Source organism: Planococcus citri, chromosome 5, assembly GCF_950023065.1.
Source record: "Planococcus citri chromosome 5, ihPlaCitr1.1, whole genome shotgun sequence".
Classification (NCBI taxonomy): Eukaryota; Metazoa; Arthropoda; class Insecta; order Hemiptera; family Pseudococcidae; genus Planococcus; species Planococcus citri.
The window spans coordinates 59218232-59242553 of NC_088681.1; the positions used below are offsets into that span (position 1 = coordinate 59218232).

At 35.0% G+C, this 24322-nt stretch overlaps 2 protein-coding genes and 1 long non-coding RNA gene across 3 annotated transcripts; all 3 read right to left on the bottom strand.

The window, feature by feature from the left end:
- Positions 1 to 718: 718 nt before the first annotated feature.
- On the bottom strand, positions 719 to 7272 carry LOC135848414 (uncharacterized). The gene is made up of 2 exons (XM_065368317.1): positions 7259 to 7272; positions 719 to 1616 (listed from the first exon to the last, which is right to left on the bottom strand). Exons 1-2 carry the CDS (start codon positions 7270 to 7272, stop codon positions 734 to 736), a joined length of 897 nt encoding a protein of 298 aa, XP_065224389.1. The 3' UTR covers positions 719 to 733.
- Positions 7273 to 8289: 1017 nt separating this feature from the next.
- Positions 8290 to 13334, bottom strand: LOC135847423 (uncharacterized). The gene is made up of 2 exons (XR_010559168.1): positions 12062 to 13334; positions 8290 to 11955 (listed from the first exon to the last, which is right to left on the bottom strand). It is a non-coding gene; the product is annotated as an uncharacterized LOC135847423 (long non-coding RNA).
- Positions 13335 to 14278: 944 nt separating this feature from the next.
- Positions 14279 to 21176, bottom strand: LOC135847084 (uncharacterized). Its single transcript, XM_065366484.1, has 2 exons — positions 19870 to 21176; positions 14279 to 14576 (listed from the first exon to the last, which is right to left on the bottom strand). Exons 1-2 carry the CDS (start codon positions 21038 to 21040, stop codon positions 14557 to 14559), a joined length of 1191 nt encoding a protein of 396 aa, XP_065222556.1. The 5' UTR covers positions 21041 to 21176; the 3' UTR covers positions 14279 to 14556.
- Positions 21177 to 24322: the final 3146 nt, after the last annotated feature.

The window sequence follows — 24322 nt, forward strand, 5'->3', positions numbered from 1 at the left end:
CAAATTTACGTGATATTCTTTTACCAACAATAAACAGAAGATTAAAACCTAAACTAATTCAAGACCTATTATAAAATATGACGTAAGTTTGTAGTTTGTGATAGTACTTTGTGTACTGATACAGTAAATAAATATGATGATGATGTTTAGCTGTATAAAAGACTAATTTTCAATTTTTCTCTTGTTTGATAACCCCCTGGTTGCTTTTTTTGGTGATCTGTTGGGCTAAAATTCTTTGAAAAAAATTTAAAAAGGATGCTCTATAACACCAAGGTTTAGTTTTCAATACCTACGTATTGATTAATGAATTTTTTAGAGAATAAGAACAAATCACGCAAGAATTTCGAAATATTGTAATTGTAGGTGTCTATGTAATTTGAAAACTACACCAAAGTACAATTTATGATTCATTATTCGCATTAAGTATTCATATTTTACATAGTACGAGTGACTAGGTAATAGGTACCCAAATAAAAACAACAAATTATCTTTTAGGAACATTACAAGAACTAGGTAAATTAGTAGGTAGGCTCCTGATTCCTATTTATCCGATAAATTGAATAATAATCGTGATAGTATCGGAAATTCCCATCTTCGAGCAGAATTTCGCTCAAGTTCTAGTCTTACGATAGTTAATTACTCGTCAGCACCCCTGAAAAAAAAGCAATCACGATATGAGACAAATTTTAAGTGCCAATCAACTTTAAAATAGATCATTATTGGTGAAAATATTTTACTCACCTTTTTTAACAAAATACATGAACCATTGTCGAGCAAAATCCTGATAACAACGTCTCCGGTAAGCTTTCTCCAAAGCTTTATATTCGAACAAAGGATTCTCCAAAATACTGGCCAAATCAACCGGATCATCAGGTTCAGCCATTATAACAGGTGTCAGCACAGTAAACCCCAACATAGTGAATCCGCTGATATTATCGATATCTTTCTTGAGATCTTCCATTCGATACGTGGGGCACTTGAAATACTTCAACGTATTGTTCAAAGTTTCCAAATATATTTCCAGTAGCAGATCGAAATACTTATCGAATACTTGAAATTTCATCGTGGTTGTTGCGAAGTGAATAATATCGAAGGCGGGACTAGCCCGGCGACAGAGCTGGAAATCGATCAGTCTGAGTTGTTCCGTAGATCCGTATTTATCGTACTTGAACATGATATTATTAGACCAGATATCACCGTGATTCAATACTTTGAAACTTTTGTCATTTCCTCGTACTTCGGAGGCGATTATTTTCAACATATTGGTCCGAAAGTTGTACAATTTCTTGCTATATTTCTGGATCAGGGTCGGGTCAAAGGTCCGTAGAAAGCAATCGAAAGCTTTGGCAAATACAGGGATTAGATGACTAGAAGTCGGATCTTGCGATAAGAAAAACGTATCTTTATGGAAAATATCGGGTAACTTGGACGTCTTGTGTAATTTCACCGAATGAGCGTGAAGTTTAGCTAAGCTTTTAAATACGAGTTGACACTGTTGGAAATCTAGTTTCTCAATGGGATCGGCTGATTTGAACCCTGAACTGGTTAAATCTTCGATAATCAATGAGAAATTTTCATCGGAGTAATAAAATTGTGGAGCGAAGATGTAAGGTGCACTGGGGGAAGTCAGAATTCGGGGTAAGTCAGAAAAACTGCTCTAGCTCTTAGAGGCTTATATCTGCCGAAGCGCTACCCAGGGGTAACTTGAGGGTACTACCCCCTTTTGATTGGTTCTTTTTTAGTTGCTGTTTTGAATTTAATTTTAAATTGTAACCAGTGTTTTTCAAACTGTTTTTTAATTTTTACCTCAGAAGAAATGATCAGTAAAAGTGATATTATAGATGAAAGTATTCCTAAAACAATAATGTAAAACCCCAAGTATTCAATTGTTTTTAATTTTCAATTATTCATTATTCATATCGCTTTTTCTGACTTACCCCCTAAATTAGTGCTATGGGGTAAGTCAGAAAAGTGAACATTTATAATTAGGATTCGACTTCATCGATGTGTAATATGTAGAATGATATGTTTTCGAGGTGGTAGAATCCGAATCTGGAGTTACTTTTTTTGTAGGAGTTAGGGGTGACGCGTGGGGAGGGGACAATTCCAAATTTTTCCTACATTATTGTGTAATATGTCGATTGATATGTTTTCGAGGTCATAGAATCCGAATCTGCAGTTATTTTTTTTTAGGAGTGGGGGGTGAGGCGTGGGGAGGAGACAATTTCAAATTTTTCAATTTTTCACACATTATTCATTATTGTGTAATATGTCGAATAATATGTTTTCAAGGTCATAGAATCCAAATTTAGAGTTTTTTGTAGGAGTGGGGGGCGGGGTGAGGCGTGGGGAGAGGGAATATTTCAACTTTTTCCTACATTATTGTGTAATATGTCGAATAATTTGTTTTCGAGGTCGTAGAATTCGAATCCGGAGTCATTTTTTGTGGTGAAAGTGGAAGGTGAGTCGTAGGTTCGGATGGGTGGGGGATTTCAAAATGTTGCTTATATTATGGTGTAATAGGTCAATTGATGTTTTCGAGGTTGTAGAATTCGAATCTGGAGCTGGTTTTTTAGTAGAATGAGGAAAGTAAAAAATTCCAAATTTGGTTTTTATTTAAGGTAAACCCGGGTAAGATGGCCAACAGGGTAAGATGATGCAACGGTAGATCGCGCTGTAAAAAATATATTTTATTCCCCATAACAAAGGAACTTACCAGGCATAAAAAATGTTTTCAGTACTTTGTTTGTGTGTGTGTGAGAAGTGTTGATAAATTCAAGGCTATTCTTTTGCCAAAAGAAGAATTTCGGATTTTTATTATTGTTGCCAAAACGTATTTAGCGAAGAGGGAAGCAAAAACTTTGGACATCATTTGAAACCTAGAACTCTCAGCTTCATTTTTATGTAAAGCTTCAGTTATTTCAAGACTGCAGAGAGTCACTAAAATAGGAAATACATGAACGTGAAATTCGGAAAAGATGGCCATATGCTTTACCTGTTAAATTCACGCTGAAAATGAATTAATTGATCTAGTACATGTCCCTTTGATCATAATACACGTGTCTGTGTTATTTTATAGCTATAAAAAAGAAAAATCCTATAAAAATAAGATAGATTATGATAAATAGTTGGAATCATGTACCCCATTTAGAGTAAAATGGCCACCTTGCTATAAAAATGATTACAATTGCAAACAAATTAACAAAATGCAAGTTTCTGAAGTTTTTATTAAATTTAAATATAATAAAAGCCCTCGAAACTTGATTTTGTTCATTTATTTGCATTTTTAATCACTTTTTATGGGGTGGCCATTTTACCCTTGGTTGGTTAGCCATCTTTCCAGGGTACTTTTTTGAGAGCCTAATAATCAACTTTTTGAATTTTTTTTTTTTTGTACATGAACAAGTTCACCAAACCACTTTTCAATTAATGGTAGTTGTAGATGGATAACATAGGTATATTTTTTAAAAAAAACTAGACAGCTAAGCAAAGCTTAGCTGCAAAGTGTGCGTAGCTAGCTGCCTTTTCTACAGCTATAGGGTGGTTGCGGGTTAGATGCCCATAGTCGGGGGTTAGATGCCGGTGTGTCGCGGTTTTTCGAGCCTCACTGCCATAATTTTCATCGAAATGATTTCAAATTTGCGCGAATCGGTAGAGCAATTATTCCTCTATATTATACTAAAAGCGTAATTTTTTTTATCCAGTAGTTTTTTTGCAATTTGAAAAAAAAACAAGGTCACTTTTTGACCGGCATCTAACCCGCACCTACTGGCATCTATCCCCCCAGTGCGGGTTAGATGCCGATTTGGTGAGGGATAGATGCCACTACCCAAAACCCCCCCAAAAAAGGCTCCTGGAAGATTGAATTCGATGAAATTCTTTTATTTCATGCACAATAAATAAAATGAACATCAAAAATTCACAATGGAAGTTTAATTAATAAAAAAATGAAAAAGGTGTTTTTGAGAATTGACAATATGTGTTAAAAATGAATGTAATTCCAAAAATTGACCACGCCAGTTGAAAATATTTAAAAAACCATCATTTTTGGACTTTTTGCCGCAGTATTAACAAAAAAAAATTTCACCTTCCTCACTCCCATTTAATTACTATGGGCATCTATCCCGCTCACAAAAACCGGCATCTATCCCGAAATGATGGGTCAGATTGCAAGGTCAATTTTCATACCAGAATTGAAACAAATTTTTGTAAATTTGCTTGAGTACGTTAGTTCAAGGTATATACTTATGCGTGAGATACTTACATGCAGTTTTGAAACACTTTTTCTGGAGAAAAAATGCGTTTCAAAAATTACGTGAAAAAAGTATCACTGGTTTTAGCTACATAAATTTTTTCATTCACATATCAAACCAGGTTAACAATAACCGTCACAGATCAAAACTTTAACACAAACTATGTTCACCTTAAGGTATAATCTGTGCTAATCAGTTTTCAGAAAGAGTTGATAGGGAGTGATTGGTGACCTCACCGGCATCTAACCCGCACCGGCATCTAACCCGCAACCACCCTAACCGTTATTACATCTAGGTAGTGCATAAGTGAATCAACCATGTCACAGTGATGAGAATTTTTGAAACTCTCACTGCTTCAAAATAATAATTGTTTTTCAGTGTTTTCATATTTTCCAAATTACAATAGGTATTTCAGAATAATTTATAAGCTTGTATTGCTTCTAAATTAAGAAATTTCTAGTTGTTTTTCATAGTTTGCATTGTTTTAAAATTTACAAAATTTCAAATCGATTTCCCGAATTACAATTTCATAAAGTTTTCAATAAATTTTCAGAATTTTGCATTGCTGCTGAGTTAGGAAATTTGCAATCAATTTTTAGAATTCACATTGCCTCTAAATAGTCAAATTTTGAATAATTTTTCAGAATTCTTATTGTCTTTAAATTAAAAAATTTCAAATTCAATTTTCAAGTTCATATTGTCCACAAATTGTAAAACGTTTACTCAATTTTTGGAATCCACATTGCCTCCAATTTTTCAGAATTCTCATCTTCTTCATAAATATTACAATACTTATTTCATATAATTTTCGAGTTCACATTATCTGCAACTTACAGAACTTTTAATCAATTTTTGGAATTCTCAGGGTCTCTAAATACAAATTTTCATATTATTTTTTTTAGAATTTCCATTGTCTTCAAATTTATAAATTTTCAAACCAATTTTCAGAACTTGCTTTTTATTCTAAATTAAGAATTAAATCTTATAAAATACCTATGTTAAGAATTTGCATTGCCTATTACACGAAAAAAATATGGGTAATTTTTACAAAAAAATTTAACTAAATACTCACAATTAAGTACCAGATCCCATTCAATAATTTTTACTGTAATCGTATAGTAAAACTTATCATTTTAATAAATTTTGCTATAGGTACCAATAGTAAAAATCATTTTGTTTTAATAATTTTTACTAAATCATGATAATAAAAATTACATGTTTCAATTGTACAAAAATCAGTTTAATTTCTCATTTTGAAGTAATTTTTAAATTATAAGTAAAAAGTTGAAAATTATTCATGTCAAGTAATTCTTACTTTATACTTATGGTTATAGGTAGACAAAAAATTAATGAAATGAATTTTTAGTTAGCAAATGATATCATAATTCATAACTCAGTTTCAGCATTATTTTTGCCCCATAGTAACTCCAAAGCATTTACCTATCCAATTTTCCTACGAAAAATCCGTCACCTACCTACTTACCTCACGGGGATTCGAACCAGGGTCCCTAAATTTCCTATTCCTACCTACATGCCCTAACCACTCAGCCACAACTTTGCTACGAGGGTTAGGGCATTAAAATAATATATTTGTTTGGTAAACGCCCCACCAAACCACGCCCACTTGGAATTTACAGCTAACAGACTGGGGGTGTAACAGGGTACAATGAAACACAGCTGGTGATGGAATAGACTGGGGGTATAGCAGGGTACAATGAGCGGCAGGTGTTCTACAAGTCCCCTTTTCCCTTTTTTAGGATTTAATGCATTAAAATAATGAACTAAAATTGCAATTACTCAGCAATTACCCATCCGAATTGAATGAAAATTAATCTATTCCCTCCGCCTTAATGATTCTCAAATGGTGTCCAATAGGTACAAAAAACGGTTGGATAGCTTAAGAGAACATTCAGTTCCAATAAAATTTCATTTCTCAAAGCGAAACCAATAGTGTGCTACGCACACTAAAAAGTAGAATCGGACAATTCCTGTTGACTCCAGAGCGTTTTGGCAAAACATGGCCATCTTTGATCTTACCCGGGTTTACCTTATCTCAATGTTTTCTTATACCACTGATATTCAAAGTTGACAGTTTTTTATATAAAATCAGAATTCAGAAGATGTTTTGAAAAAAAAATGCTATACAATCAGGCAATATCATGTGTTCTTTTCTGCAGGATGATGTCAGATGTGTATTTTGGAGTGGTGTTACTATGTCATGGGGATTTTTTGTTTTGTTTTCTCAGAAGATAATTATTTTTTCTCCTTGCATGAGTTTTTCAATTTTTTACAAATATGTACATTTTTGTACTCTACAATAAATTGACAGATGAATTGTTTTTCTGAAGTTACCACAAAGACAGCCAAAATGCCAGTATGGAGCTACAAATCGCCATTTTCATACACATCCGTGTTTTTGAGCGGAAGGTATTTCAAATAATCATTAGTTAGCTCATTTCATTACTGTTCCAACTTCCACGGGGCACAGTAGGCCACAACCCCCCTCCCCAAACGGTGATACTTGAATAGCACTCGACGACCCTAAAAACTAGCTCAAGATTCGAATTCTGCGACCTTGAACACATATCAATCAACATGTTACACAATATTATAGGCAAAATTTGAAATTTCTCCTCTCCTTTCGCCTCGCCTCCTACCCCAGCAAAAAATAACCCCAGATTCGAATTATACGACCTCGAAAACATATTATTCGACATATTACACAATAATGTAGGAAAAATTCAAAATTTCCCCTCCCACGCCTCACACCCCCCCCCCCACTCCTACAAAAAAATAACCTCCAGATTCGGATTCTACGACCTCGAAAACATATTATTCGACATATTGCGTATCGCTCAGGTTCAAATCCTAATGTCACCTCTGACTTACCCCAAAGTGGGGTAAGTCAGAACAAGTTACATTTTATTCCATTGTCCAAAAGCTACTGTGACAATCGCGCTGAAATTTTTACCATAGGTTAAGAACCCTTATGGGAACCTACATACCAAATTTCAGCCATATTGGTTCATTAGTAGGAGAGTAACAGCTGATCAAAGTTGAAATTGTGAAAAAACGTTCTGACTTCCCCGATGCACCTTAATCATTTGTTTTCTGGATTTCTGGAATGATCTTCATGTACATGAGGTATTCGCGTTGTTCTATGGCGTATTTTGTGTTGTATTTGTGGAGGGACGAAGTATGGGGTATTTTGACGAAAAATGATTTATCTACCTGGGTTTGATCTTTATGATATGTGACGGTGATTCGGCCAAGGTTGCTGCAGAAGTTACCACCGGTGTTGGATTCGTATTTATTTATTTTTTTCAAGAAAGAATCTGTTAGATATACCTTGTGTAAGGTATAGTCAGTTTTACTTTTTTAATGATTTGTTCATTGTTTTTGAATTTGTTTGGTATTTTAATAGTTTTTAAGTACAATATTACATGGGTTTTTCATTTCTCTATGCTTTTTTTTTTTTGCCAAAATTAATCTTTAAATGACTGGAACTGGTGCAACTAAAAAAGAAAAGAAAAACACAAAAAACGTTTTTCTAAATAAGCAAACGAAACGTAATATAACGAAAATGTAATTTTTGTATAACAGAAAACGAAGACGAAAAACGAAAATGAAATGATTTTGTTTTCACAACGCTGGCAAATGGAGAGCACGAAGCAGTTAGGTCCACCTCCTCTCTAGAGAATGATATTATACGCATGAACTAAATAATTACACAGTACAAAAATCGAATATACAAATTTTAACGTAAAATTTATTTATTTATTTATTTATTTATTTATTTATTTATTTATTTAAAAGTGACCAGTACACTCGTTACTTAACACTAGCAAAAACAAATTAAATTAAAATATCTTGAAATAACTTACCTGAATTTGGGAATAATTTTCAACTATAAGAAATAAAAATACAAAGTAGGTACAAAGTATCAAGACATTGAAAAATTTATAATTTTGCATTTGAATTTTGGAACTAATTTTCAAACAAAAAAACTAGAAAAATAAATAAGTAAAATAACCAATCTTGTTATTTATTTATTTATTTATTTATTTATTAAGAGCCATTTACAGAAACTTAGGCTAGTGGCCCTATATTAAGACAAACTTATGATTAGGGTATATATGTTGTGTACCAAGTCCGAAATTGTACAATTCGGGGTTGGTACAGTCAATTTTGTACCATATCTCCGAAGTGTCCGGACCAAGCGTGAGTATTACTTTTTCATCGGACTTGGTTTGTACCATGCCCGGAGGGTCCGGACAATGTATTCGACTTGGTACAATTGTGTTGTGCAAAGTCCGAAATATAGTTTTATAATGAATGAATTCAAATTTTACATCCCTTTATTCCATAAATATTGAACTAAATAAAAGGAAATTTAAAGGAGACTTTAAAATACACCATCAGCAAAATTTTCAGGTGCTGAAATTCATTTATTGATTTTATGGGGAATTTTTAAATATTCAAATATTGCTATGCTCACTTCTCAAGAAAAAAAATAAAAAGATCAAATTGAGGTACTAACTAAAATGCTGAAATTTAGTTTTTACTCTCTATTTTCAACTTCTCGAGTCGAGAAATTCTCGTACTGTACTCATTTGAACATTTTTTATGGATTTTTCAAAGTCAAAATTTTACTCAATTGTCGTGAAAGGCTGGAATTTGGTTTGAACCATATTATCAATTTTCTGAGTTAATAGCTGATTTCTCCAGTAATTTTTTAAAAAAATTAAAATTTTGGATTTGAACTAATACAAAATGGTTTTGAAAAAATCAATCAAAAATGTCATAAAGATCATTGGCTAATCAGGGTTTATGCTAAATTTTAATTTTACTCTAAATAAGCTGCTTAAGTTGCCTGTGCGTAAATACAGCCCTGTTCAAAACCACTACCAAACGACTCGAGAAGTTAAAAATAGAGAGTAAAAACCAAATTTTAGAATTTTGCTGATGGTGTATTTTAAAGTCGCCTTTAAATTTCCTTTTATTTGGTTCAATATTTATGGAATAAAGGGATGTAAAATTCGAATTCATTCATTATAAAACTATATTTCGGACTTTGCACAACACAATATTGTACCAAGTCAAACACTTGGTCCGGACCCTCTGGGCATGGTACAAACCAAGCCGGATGAAAAAGTAATACTCACGCTTGGTCTGAACACTTCGGAGATGGTACAAAATTGGCTGTACCAACCCCAAATTGTACAATTTCGGACTTTGTACACAACATATACATATCTACAAATAAAGTTACAATCAATATAAAGAAATGGGCTACCTGGGTTTTTAAGTTTTAAGTTTTAAATTTTTTTATCTAATTTAGTAGAGTAAAGAAATTTGATGACATTGTCTATGTGAGTGGGGTCATCAGAAAGGAGGACTTGAAGTTGGTTGGCATTTAGAAGTCTGGAGCGTTCATTTTGGTAGGAAGGACAGTCTATTAGTAGATGAGCTATGTTTAAGGGGCTGTTGCATTGTGGGCATGATGGTGGAGGCTGTTTAAGGAATATGAATTGGTGAGTAAGAAGAGAGTGACCAGTTCTGAGTCTGGTGAGAAGAACCTCAGATCTACGCTGAAGTTGTTCAGAAGTTTTCCATAAAGATGTAGCGTTTTTTATTCTTTTTAGTTTATTTGAGCTTGGGATTAGAGACCATGAAGATTGAAACACTTCATGCATTAAAGTTTTTGAATGGAGCTTTAGGTCTGATGAAGGGATTGGGATGTTGGAAAGGGGGAGGTGCAGGTGTGCTTGCTTAGCTATTTCATCAGTCAACTCATTACCATTAATCTGGGAGTGTGAAGGTATCCAGCATAGTATGGGTGTACTGTTTTGGAAGAGTTGCAGGAGTTCTATAATTCCAAGTGATATAGGATGTGAATATTTTGATCTATAGTTTTTTATTGATAAAAGAGCTGATAGTGAGTCAGTAAAAACTCTAACTTTATTTAATGAAAAATCAAGGGAATATGTTATTGCAGATTTAAGTGCATATAATTCAGCAGTGAGAATGGTGCAAAGGGAGGGGAGAGCAATGGGAATAGAGGTATTGCCATGAATGATAGCACATCCAGTGAATTGTTTGGTTTTTGAGCCATCAGTATAATATATGTGACTGTGTTCTTTATACTTGTCAAGAAGGAGAAGAAAATGTCTTTTAAGTATGATGGGGTTGGTGAGATTTTTATCAAATTCTGTCAAAGATAGGTCAATGATAGGGTTAAAAGATTGCCAAGGTGGGGTAGGGTTTACCAGCAAATGGTGTATTTTGATGTTATTTTCTTCTACTTGTTGTAGAAAAGATTGGAATTTTACAGATAGTGAATGCATAGGAATCATATATTCCAACTTCAAGTTGAAATCTGGGTTTGATTTTATGTTCAAGTAGGTTGATGTGGAAATATACTGTCTACGTATGTCAAGTGGACATTCAGAAGCATCATTAAGAAGGCTTATAGTGGGGGTAGTTCTAAAGGCTCCAGTAGAAATTTGTACAGCTGTATTTTGAATAGTATTTAGCCTGCGGAGGTGACTATCAAGGGCATAAGTATGGACAGAGCATCCATAATCTAAAACTGGTCTGATAAGTGTGCGGTAGAGTTTGAGTAAGGTATGACGATCAGAACCATAAGAAGTGTGTGAAAGTTTCTTGAGTAGATTTATTTTTTTGAAGCATTTTCGTTTGCAAATATGCAGGGCAGCAGATTTAGAGTGAGAAACTTTCAAACCATTTTGTTGTGACCATGATAGCAGCTAGTCTGTGGGTAATCTAATATGTATTTGATTTGTTATTCTATGTATTATTGTGATAGTTTGAAAATTTCTTAATAATTATAGAATTGTCCCTTGTGGTAAAATGGGTATGATTGGGATCCTACCTATTACAGTACATAAAGATAACTCTCAGTAGAGGAAGAAAGTGGAGGTGGGGTCGAGATGTGGGTTAGGTAATTGAGATGAGTTTCGGTTCTCTCAGGAACTTATGTTTTTACTTCGTTATGTTATGTAACGGACGTATGATTGCATCCTGCTCGTTTTTGATTTACCATTTTTTATGTACATATGTGACCCGCTCTGACAAAACCGACCATTTCGACAAAATTTCAAAAAATGTTTTTTTCTCAAAAATCTGATCTTTCAACCCTTAAAACTCATTTTAAACATCATTATTTTGGACACGTTTTTTTTGTCGAAACGGTCGGTTTTGTCAGAGCGGGTCACATATGTACTTTGTGATATTTTTTGATATGTGTGTTTGAAGAAGAATAAACATTATGATTTAAATTGAGACATCTAACTTCAATCTTGTAAGAATTATGAACCTCCCTCTCCCCCCCCCCCATTTATATTAAAATGAAAAATAAATGCAAGCAATTACAAAGCACCGGCTATATTACCCACAGGATCACAATCACAATATGCAACATTATCACCGTCAGTATCGCATTTATACTCAAAAACGCCGTATTTTGTTTGCCCTTTGCCGATAAAAAATACATTACCGCTCGCTACCTGAACACCGAACTAATTTTTCATACTCAGATTCAGTTCCAAAAACAAGATCACATCCGTCTTTGCCCCCGAAGATGATTGCTTTGTAATCTGATCCTGCACGGTTTGTCTTCGCTGCTGCTTTTTTACAAATATTAGCCAGATCAGCGTCATTCATCGATGAAAGATCTTTACTGAAAAAATCAATAAAAATAGTGTCACTTTTAGGTACCCACTATTTGAAAATTCCTGATTGGTTCATCTTATTTTTCTCGCAAAATCTCGTGGTTTTTTACTCACCCTTGGAAATTATGGTAGTCTTCAAGAGTTACACTGTGAACTGGATACATCACCCATTCGATTAGGAAAACGCAAAAACACAATAAAATTTTCGCATACATTTTCATATAAGTTTCTCACGATTAACTTGATGAACGTTGACCGAGTGAAATCGAGTATAGGGACTGAGTGGACAAGTTTTCTTTTATTAAAAAAAATACCTACGCAATTACCTGCTCAGTCAACGTTGAATTTATGAGCAAGTGTTAGGTTAGCTAGTATGTAAAGCAAATGAGATGAATTGTTCGCGATTATCCTTTATTCATATTTATTTACTGATGATTTATGGTCTTGAATTGATTTAATGTGACGTGATTTTTGTAACCTTGCTCTAACGATGCTCTCTCCCATCCAGAGCCCCCCTTCTCCTTCTGAAACTGGCAGAGTCGAAAAATTAATAATTTACACTCATGAAGTTATGATTATTGACAATTTGGTACCTATTTTTTAAACAGCTGCCCATAAACCATCTTTCAACAGTAGATAAATGATTCCTTCCATTTTAACTACCTACAAAATTCTACGTAATTAACACGAATACCTTTCTAATGGGCGAAATGCTGTCAAAATGATTACCTACCTAAACGTTGATCAAGTTATCTTCCAGAAACATCTTATAAATTGCTCCTACATAACTTCATTTCACCTCAAGTTACACATCTGCGAAACAGTTTACGTACCTAATATCTGGTTACGAAATGTGCCAATTTTAATCACCCTTGTTACCCTCGAGCAATAAAATTAGGCAAAGTATTAGAGGTAAGGTACCTTTAGACGCGTGGGTCTGTGTTGCCTACATCGTGTCATAAACGGCGCAACACGTTAGAAGGCAATATTCGTGTTCAGCGATATCGAAAACATACTATTTCATGTGTCACATGAATGTAACAATTTTTTTGGGAGGTCACCACCTTGGGAAGGCTCTGGGGGCCGTGGATGGGGTCCAATCACAAATTTGACGTCATATTCGTGTTCAGCGTCACCAAAAACATACTATTCCATGAGTCACACGAACAAAACGCTTTTTTGAACTTTTACCCCCTTTGAGGAGGTTCTGGGGGCCGTGGATGGGGTCCAATCAAAAATCTGATGTCATATTCGTGTTCAGCGTCGCCGAAAACATACAATTCAATATATCACATGCCTCAGATTTTTTTTTGAAAGTTTCATCCAAAATTGGGGTGGGGGTGCTCCCCCACCGTCAATGAGTGCCATCTCGAAACCTAAATATTTCAAAAAAGTATCAAAATGTGCATCCATGGAAATTTTTTCAAAATTTTAAATGGTAGCTCCCACTTACAGCGCCATTTTGAAATCTGAACTTTCAAATTGAAAGTTCAACTTTCAACTTTTGAAAATTTCAAAAAACTAAGTTCAAAATTGAATGCCTTTTTGAACTGTGAAATCAGTTTTGATCAAAGTATCATAGTTTTGGAGGAATGGGCTGCTGAAGTTGAGTACCTCGAGACAATGTGAAAATAATGGAAGCCCGAAGCCCCCCACCCGCCCCCTGAGAAGGCTGGTACCAAACTGATTGCGGCTTTCTTACTTACTGGGTGTGTAGATATTGTAAAAAAAATTTGAGCAAAATCGAAGGATATGACCCAAAAACGTTAGTTGAGTTGACATGGAATGACCCGAAAGTGAATTTAAGCAAAGAAAATTAAACGTCAACTATAAACAAAGAAAAACTATAAATGGAAACCTTGAGATGAAGGATTTTTTACATTGGAAAAAACCGTTGCCAGCTTATCAACAATTTTGAACTTTCAGGGGAAATATTTTCAACTTTTTTTTGGGTGAAGAGGCGCGAGCCGGGGCTGGGGCTGCGGAGCAGCCCAGGGGGCAGAACACCCTAGCTTAGTATTATTCACAAAAGAAAGGTTTCAGCACTTTGTAAATTGATTTAAAAACCGCAAAAGCTCTCTTGTAATCAGCGATTAGCTGATGGCTTGTTATAGGTTGTTTTTTTTTTTCGAAATCGTGTTGTGCTTCCCTAACAGCATAGGCTACGCACACTGTGACAGCTGCGCTTGTCTAGTTTTTGGCGACTTGTTGGGTTACAATTTGTAGAAAAAAATTTAAAATGATGCTCTACTATATAACGTCAAGGACAAGGTTTAGTTTTCATTATACGTGTTAATTGTTGCATTTTTCAGGAAATAAGAACAAATCACGCACAAATTTTGAAATATTGTAATTGTAGGTGCCTGTGTAATTTCCAAACTAAACTAAAGTATAATTTTATGGTTCATTATTCGTATCAAGTAGGTATTCATATTTTGCATAATTATGTATGTAGTACGAGTGACTAGGACTAGGTAATAGGTGCCCAAATAAAAACAACAAATTATGTCTGAGAAACGCTCCATGGTTCCTATTTATCCAATAAATTGAATAATAATCGTGGTAATATCGACAGCAGAATTTCGTTCAAGTTCCAGTCTTATAAGTAGTTAATTACTCGTCAGCACCCCTGAAAAAAAAACAATTGTGATGAGACAAATTTTTAGTGCCCATCAACATTAAAATATCATCTTACTTATAGGTGAGAATATTTTAAGTACCAGTGGCCGACTGGGTCGGTTCGGGGCGCATATTAGCAAACCCTACCCCGTTAGACTGCACATTTCTTGAAACCTTGTTCAAATTCGTTCGTTTTCAAAGAACATTCTTATCAACAACTTTGACTCAATTTTTCTTCAAATTCAACAACTTTCGAGGATCGAGGAGGAAAATTTCTACAACTTCATATTATTACAATACAAAAAATACATGTTTCAATGAAGAAAACAATAATTATTTAAATAAATTGGTAAGAGGTAAGAGCTGGAATCCATGCATATATGATATATGTAATGCATGGATTAGTTGGATTACAGTAACTTGAATCAAAGATGGAGAAAAGAATGCACAAAGTATTATTGAGTATTTTGTTAATTGTTGTATTTGTATCAATATCCGTAACTATATCCGAAGTACTGCTCCTCTCAATGCAAACGTTTTCAGTTATCAATTTATGATGTCTATATATCGCAATATTTCAAAAATAAAATGAATAAATAATTGAGAAAGTAAGAATCATGACAGTAACAGAAGACAGAAGATGAAATTAAAAATGTTTGCATTGACCATTGAGGAACATATGTATGAACTTGTTTTGAAGTTCGAAGTAGGTACTTTGGTATTCGGTAAGAATGCTGTATAGACGTATGAGTATGAGTATAGTAAGATACAAGTACAAAAACATACTCCATATTAATAATTATGTTTCATACTGTTCACTATTCATTTTCATTTCAGAAAAGTTTAAACTTATTCAGCTTTTATATTATTAGAGAAATGAGTATTATATTTTTCATTTTATTTCACAAGTCCTGTGTTTATCAGTAACACATTTGTTTACTTTTTGAGAATCCGAATCAAATCAACGTTCGTTCGCGAGGTGCAGCCTAACGGGGTAGGGTTTGCTAATATGCGTTCGGGGCCCCTTGCGGATACACCCAATGTGACCCCCAAAATTATTTCCCTTTCCCCTTAATAGAATTTTTAAGCATGCAAAATCAAAATTAGGGGTAATTTTCTGGAAACCTGTCTTAATGTGTGGTGATTATATATAAATGAAGGTAAATTACTGCTCGAGCGAAGCAAGAGCGAAAATTTTTGGAAAAAAAGGGTCCAAACAACAAAAAAAAAAGTCTATTATTGCATGTTTTATTTCAAATTTTTGCTCGCAAGGGAGGGGGGGCAATAGCTCAAAATTTTAGAATTTGGATGACTGTTTTTTAAAAATTTCAAAGGGTACCCCCCGATAAGATAGGCAAAATGCCCTTAACCTCAGATTTCGATGAAACTCACAGGGTATGTTTAGTACCCCCAAAAAATAATTTTGGGCCCATAGCCCGCTCCCCACCCCACCCCACCCCCCTCAGCCAGGGGGGCCAAAAAACGCGTTTTTCAGGGGACAAATTCTGTATCAGCGCGTAACTAAGATAAATTGATTCTGTAAACGAATATAGTTAGAGGATACATGGGCGTACCTCCCTGAATTTTTTCAGAATTTTTCATCACACGGGGAGAGAAAAGGGGACAAAAGAAAACTTTAAATCGACATTACTCCGGAACGAAAAAACATACCAAAACGATTTTTTCGTCAAATATGTATCTTTAGGTCTACTTTCTATAGAAGTCATCACCCGGCCATTTGGAGTGGTGGGTCAAGCTCAAAAGCTCAAAAACTCTCAAAAAACCACGTTTTTTGCGTTTTTCTCCAAAAATATGGACAAATGGCGGAAATCTAAGAGAACCAAGTTGTTCAGCGTGAAATTTTACCTCAGAATTATGTAATTGAAAATTCATTTACACCGCATGATCGTAAAACTACATGCGCAGAAGTATTTGTGCTTCCATCAAGATAGCTGAAAGGGTATTCCTGGGTAAAATAGGTGAAATGTCCCTGTCCTCGGATTTCTGAAATTTTGATGAAACATAGTTGGGTACCATTAAAAAAAATGTCGGAGGCAAAAAATCCCCCCCTCACCTCCCCTTGCTCATAATAGCGAAAAAAGGGCCTTTTTCGGGGAGAAAAAATCCATGCTTCAACGAGTTTTGACAAAAAAATCTGTATTCACTCAAAATATATGGAGGAGACAGTATAATAAAAGTACCTACATAGGTATTTAAGATTCTGCGCCAATCCATGCTATTGCCACCAAAATCCAAGGCCACTTTTGGGGTTCTACTGAGAAAATTGAAAAGTAAATCTTCTTTTTCTTTGGAGAGGGGGTATTAGTAGTTGGTGTTTTGAAAATATTTTCTTCGCAAAAGTTTCGCTATAATGACGAAAAAATATTGAAAGATAATATATTTCTGAAACTGAGGAAATATTTTGGAACGCAGTGATGACAATATTTTAGGTTTCAAAAAATTGATAAAGATTGGCAAAAATTCCTAAATTTTTGTTGATTTTTCAAAATTGACAAAAACAATTTAAAATAATAGCATAGAATGGACGCAGAATCTAAGATATATTCATTTAGGACTGGGTCGATCGTCATTTTTCTCAAAACAAATTGGGTACAGGGGCTACAGTGAAAAAACCGTGTTTTTTCGAAAATACTCCCACTTTAAGGGCACATGTTTTCCCTTTAGGGGCACTTCTGGAGCCAGCATTTTTCTGTACAACTTTCAACTCAAAATGACAGTTTTTGCTAAAATTGGTAAAAATCCAGTTTTTTTTCTTTTTTTGGTGATTTGCCCAATCTACTACATAGTACGTAGGTAGGTAATACCTATGTTTTCAATGTACTTGGTAACTCACATAAAAATTTAATCATCGACACCAAAAAGAAACCTTTCTGATAGTTTTGAGTGAGATACCATGTACTTGAAAAGTAGGCTACTTGTAATTCAAGAAAACCTTGATTAAGAAGTTGCATGGCGTAAATAGCGCTATAATGAGCATTTTTCACAAAAACTCTAATTTTTGGGCAACCCCTCTCCCCAATGTGGTCGTTGGGAGGGTCCAACTGCAAATCAAACTTCATATTCATGTTCAGCGAGTTCGGTTCATATGATAATGATACCCATATTGTCTGTCTACTTTCGCCCTAAAATTTGGAGAGGGGGTGCCTATGGCCAAAAAATTGGAGTTTAAGGGTATACTCTGCGGAGAGCATTCTAATTTGGCAACCGGTCGAAATATGAAACCGATTTGTTCGTTATTTTCATCATTCGTTCGTAAGACTGCATGTAATCGATTGAACGAATTTAGTCGTGCTTATGTCCCGCGACCCGCTCCCATCTAAACTTCAGACGGGGATTTCTCCGTGAATTTTCAAAATTCTTCCAATTTTTTTTCACCAATACTGATTTATCTATGAAATCGAGGGTATGTAGCCATATTTTCTAATTTTGCTTTTACAACAGGGATGTGAGCGTCTAAAGTACCTCCATCCAATTCCCTATTATAGCCATCAAATGTCCTGAATCAAAAATATCTCGACATACCCTCGCTTTTGAAAGCAAACCCTAGAAAAATCCGTTCTATAGTATTGGCACAATCCCCGCCCAAAGTTGACCATTTTTCATCAAAAAATTAGAATAGCCTTAAAGAAGTTAGTTGGTTTTCTTATTGTTTTTGGAGGCCAGCATCCAAAATTATGGATCGCTTTTTTTGGTGGTGCTGTGACAAAAAAACACAATTTTGAGTGTTTTTTGAGTTTTTGAAGATGGCCTACCTGGAGGGAAAATTTGAAAAAAAAATACCAATTATAGTGCTCATGCAGATACATTTTTGAAAAAAAAATTTCATGTACTTAAATTAGGTTCGGAGATACGGCGGTTTCAAGGGGGCCCACAATTTTTGAAGAAAATTCAAGTTGCTAGAATCATATCTCCTTCAAGTATTTTGAGTGAATACAGATTTTTTTGTCAAAACTCGTTGAAGCATGGATTTTTTCTCCCCAAAAAAGGCCCTTTTTTCGCTATTATGAGCAAGGGGAGGTGGGGGGGGGATTTTTTGCCTCCGACATTTTTTTTAATGGTACCCAACTATGTTTCATCAAAATTTCAGAAATCCGAGGACAGGGACATTTCACCTATTTTACCCAGGAATACCCTTTCAGCTATCTTGATGTAAGCACAAATACTTCTGCGCATGTAGTTTTACGATCATGCTGTGTAAATGAATTTTCAATTACACAATTCTGAGGTAAAATTTCACGCTGAACAACTTGATTCTCTTAGATTTCCGCCATTTGTCCATATTTTTGGAGAAAAACGCAAAAAACGTGGTTTTTTGAGAGTTTTTTGAGCTTTTGAGCTTGACCCACCACTCCAAATGGCCGGGTGATGACTTCTATAGAAAGTAGACCTAAAGATACATATTTGACGAAAAAATCGCTTTGGTATGTTTTTTCGTTCCGGAGTAATGTCGATTTAAAGTTTTCTTTTGTCCCCCCTTCTCTCCCCGTGTGATGAAAAATTCTGAAAAAATTCAGGGAGGTACGCCCATGTATCTTCTAACTATATTCGTTTACAGAATCAATTTATCTTAATTACGCGCTGATACAGAATTTTCCCCCTGAAAAACGCGTTTTTTGGCCCCCCTGGCTGAGGGGGGTGGGGTGGGGAGCGGGCTATGGGCCCAAAATTATTTTTTGGGGGTACTAAACATACCCTGTGAGTTTCATCGAAATCTGAGGTTAAGGGCATTTTGCCTATCTTATCGGGGGGTACCCTTTGAATATGAAAAGCAAACAGGCTCAGAGCGGAGTGAGAGCAAAAGCTAGTTTCGAGAAGTAGAAAAACAACATTTTTTGAGGGGAAAAGTGTGTGTGTGTGTTTTTTTTTTTGGTTAAAACATAATACTTATTTCTTGAAATTTGAATATGTACCTATGTAGATTTTTCTAAAGCTCGATCTCAGTTTGAAAAAAAAACCACAGAGGCCCAAGTGAAGTGAGGTCAGAAAATTTCAAAAATTTGTATTTTGAGAGGTAAAACAATGTTTTTTGTGGTGACTGATGAGTTTATTTCTTTGCTGACCACACAATTTTAGAATTTGAATGTTCTAATAATTGAAGATTTAGATTAACAAAAAAAATTGAAAGAAAACTGGCCCGAGCGAAGCGAAGGCGAAAGCTTTTCAAAAATTTTTGTTAGAGAAAGTGAAAATATCATTTTTTTTTTGTTTAAACACGTGGCCCTGGGGGCCCCTGGCGATCGCCAGGTAACATCATAGGCCAGTCCGCCACTGAAAGTACTTACCCTTTTTAACAAAATACATGAACCATTGTCGAGCAAAATCCTGATAACAACGTCTCCGGTAAGCTTTTTCCAAAGCTTTATTTTCGATCAAAGGATTCTCCAAAATACTCGCCAAATCAACCGGATCTTCAGGTTCAGCCATTATAACAGGTGTCAGCACAGTGAACCCCAACATAGCGAATCCGCTGATATTATCGATATCTTTCTTGAGATCTTCCATTCGATAAGTGGGGCACTTGAAATACTTCAACGTATTGTTCAAAGTTTCCAAGTATATTTCCAGTAGCAGATCGAAATACTTATCGAATACTTGAAATTTCATCGTGGTGGTTGCGAAGTGAATAATATCGAAGGCAGGGCTAGCCCAGCGACAGAGCTGGAAATCGATCAGTCTGAGTTGTTCCGTAGATCCGTATTTATCGTACTTGAACATAATATTATTAGACCAGATATCACCGTGATTCAATACTTTGAAACTTTTGTCATTTCCTCGTACTTCGGAGGCGATTATTTTCAACATATTGGTCCGAAAGTTGTACAATTTCTTGCTATATTTCTGGATCAGGGTCGGGTCAAAGGTCCGTAGAAAGCAATCGAAAGCTTTGGCAAATACAGGGATTAGATGACTAGAAGTCGGATCTTGCGATAAGAAAAACGTATCTTTATGGAAAATATCGGGTAACTTGGACGTCTTGTGTAATTTAACCGAATGAGCGTGAAGTTTTGCTAAGCTTTTGAATACGAGTTGACACTGTTGGAAATCTAGTTTCTCAATCGGATCGGCTGATTTGAACCCTGAGCTGGTTAAATCTTCGATAATCAATGAGAAATTTTCATCGGAGTAATAGAATTGTGGAGCGAAGATGTAATCGTTTGTTTTCTGGATTTGTGGAATGATCTTCGTGTACATGAGGTATTCGCGTTGTTCTATGGCGTATTTTGTGTTGTATTTATGGAGGGAGGAAGTATGGGGTATTTTGACGAAAAATGATTTATCTACCTGGGTTTGATCTTTATGATATGTGACGGTGATTCGGCCTAGGTTGCTGCAGAAGTTACCGGTGTTGGATTCGTATTTATCGATGGTCCATTTTGAGAGTGTGATTTGATCGGTGGTGGGTTCGTTGATTTTTATGATGTTTAGGATGATCTCGTCTGTCAAGTTGATCATCTCTACGGATCCAATGATGATGGGAAATTGGAGTATAGTTGATGTAAAATATATCTTAGTACACGAACATCGAGAAACTCGCGATTTGAAGTAGTTAATCTGAATAAAGATTGCGTAATTTCTACTCGAGGTGTATTCTAATCTTTTTTTATCGATTAATGAACGTTTTCCTATCTACAAAATGGTACATAGGTATTTGCTCGACTCGTTAAAAAAATATGTATGTACTTATATGATGATTAACTCCTGCATTCCTCCTTTCTGCACGAAGGTGTATGATTGCATGTTTTGAATGAGTGTAGTGGGGGCTGAGTGTGTACGTACCTACTTACGAGTAATTCCGAAAGATAGGTAGGTACTTATGAGTTCTGTGGATTGGTTTTGAGAGCTTATGGACGAATTAAATGTTCCAAATTTAGCATCATATCTGCTTCTTAATCTGTATTTTTTAATGTAGGTATTTTTGCAATCAGTATTCGTTTGAGTATCTGAATGTTTATGTGTTGATGTGATTTTGCATCAAGGAGGCATTTCAGGGAGTGTCTAATCAGGGCAGTAGAGAGCCAGTGAGGGCCTGGAGCAAAAAATTGAGGGCCCCATTAAAAATTTTCACATCCCCCCCCCCATCCAGTAGGTTAAAAAAAATTATTTATATTTGTATAAAATGATGACAAGTAATGTGATTTTGATTTTGAAGAGTGTTTCGAAATTTAAAAACATGAAGAAAAGCTAAAAGCGAGGGCAAAATTTTTTTGGGGAATTACGTTTGAAAAATAATGGTTTTTAACAATTTTATTTTAGACACACTTTACAAATTTTAGAGTTGTCAGTTCATCACTGAACATTCGAAATTGCCAATTGCCAACTTATTAAGCTGTCTCAAAAAATGAGGGCCCGGGGCAAATTGCCCCATTCCCCCCCCTCTCTACGGGCCCTGAGTGTCTTTGATGGTTGATGAGCAAAGTTGATATAGTCACATCGCGCCTGATTGATATAGTTAGAACTGATTAGAATTCCTTCCTATAGTGAGGAGATTTTTCCATTTATTCCCTAAGGGTAGAATAAATGTACTTAAGCCTGGACTAGCTCAGCAGGCCCGTAGCCAGCGTAGGGGCAGCCGGGGCAAAGCCCCGGCTAGAAAGGCCGTTTGCCCCAGGTAGCAAAATCAAAAAAAAAAACCGTTTGCCCCGACCAGCAAAATCAGAAAAAAAAATCAGAAAGTGCAAAAAACCAAAAACTCAACAATGTAAAATTATGGTTACGTTCATGAAATGGCTACACTAGCATGAATTGCATTTGATAGCTCGATGGCTCGCTCGATGCGTTCACTAAATTTTAAATCAAAAATTTGATATGTAATTTGAGTAAAAATTAGTAATTTGTGAGGATTAGAAATCCAGTACATCTTTTTGCAATTTTTTTCAAAAAGTGAGACTTTCACTTTGTGCAATTTATGGCAATTTTACATAAAAAATTGAGACTTTTACACTACGAAAAAGCTAAAATTTTCAGCAATAGGGAAGACCTATGGACAATTTTTAAGAAAGAATGAAAATTTTTATAATTTTTTGCGAAAAACCGAGAATTTTGACAATCTTAGCAAAAAGCAAGATGGACTATTTTTGAGGAAAACCACGAATTTTTGGCAATCATAAGCCAAAAAAATGATTATTTTTTTCACAACCTTCGGTTGAAAATGGGAGAAGTTTCGTTCATCGACATTTTTTTCAAGCAAAAAAGCGGAATTATTTAGCAATTTTTAGAAAGGGAAATGGATATTTCTTGAATTTTTTTTACCAAAAAGTAACAATATTTTTGGCAAGAAACGAGGATATTTTTGGAAATGTTGACAAAAAGTGAGATTTTGAGCTATTTTTGGCGATAAACGTGTATGTATAAGTAGGTCAACTTTCTCAAATTATTCATGCACTTATGGATATTACTAGCATTTTTTTCTCATCAAGTTAAATGCAAAAATTGGATTTTTGAAATTAAAAAAAAATAATAATAATTTGGAAAACCAAAGCTACTTATCGAAAAAGTAACCCAATTTAGTAACTTAGTTTCTTGAAAAGTGACCAAGTACGAGCCCTGAGTGAGGGCAAAAGTTTGTTTCGAGAAGTAAAGTTTTTTCAGGTGAAAAGAGCATTTTTTGTCTTAACATTTCTTTAAAAATTTGAATAATACCTATATTTTTTTAATGTTGTTTGGACGCGAGTCAAATTTGACTATTTTACCTCATGACAAAATTTAAACAGAAACAGTCACAGCCAAAGAATTATTACAAGAGTTTCACAGTAAATCGCGCAGATTACAGCTGTAAGTATTAAGACTCAACCCCAACATCACGCATTATGTTCATTTTTTTAAAAAATTGTTTTGGAATAACGGATGGTTGAGGGGGGTTAAAGGGGGGGATGTTTCACAGATGTTCGAGCCTCAAAAAGTGCTGCCCCAGCTGATATTTCCTTCGCCCCAGCTATAGCCAGATTCTGGCTATGGGCCTGTAGCTCAGTAAGAGGCTTTATAAAATCAAGCTGGGTGAATATATGCAATTACATATTATGTAGTGACGAGAGAAATATATTCTAACACCAAAACAATTTAAGATCATTTTATTAAGGTGCACCGGGGGAAGTTGGAATTCGGGGTAAGTTAAAAAACTTGCTCTAGCGCCTAGAGGTTTATATCTGACGAAGTGCCACTAAAGGTGCCTTGAGGGTACTACCACTACTTCATCACTGCATAAAAATTTTCGCGATTCAGTTTCATTTTAGATGTCTTTGGTTCAATTGTATTTTGTTGTTGTTTTGAACCTATTTTGAATTTGATCTAAAATACAGACTTTCTATTTCTTAGTTTTTCGCATATAGCGGACGAACCGTGCGTTCTAGTGAAAATCTGATGAGAGTGATCTCAAAGAGAATTAAATTCTCTACAATTTTGTGATTATGCAATTTTTCTAGGACGCTCGGTTTGTGATCTACGCCTCTGCAAAGTTTAGCCTGTTCTGACGACTTCCCCCAATTGGGGTAAGTCAGGACAGTTTATATTTTATTCCACTGAGTGAAAGCTACTGTGTCAATTGCGCTCAAATTTTTACCATAGGTTAAGAACCCTTATGGGAACCTACATAATAAATTTGATCCATTTTGGTTCGTTAGAAGGGGAGTAACAGCTGGTCAAAGTTGAAATTGCGAAAAATCATTCTGACTTGCCCCGGTGCACCTTAAAACGTAATTTACAAAGACAGCATCTAATCTTTAAATAAACATCAATGGT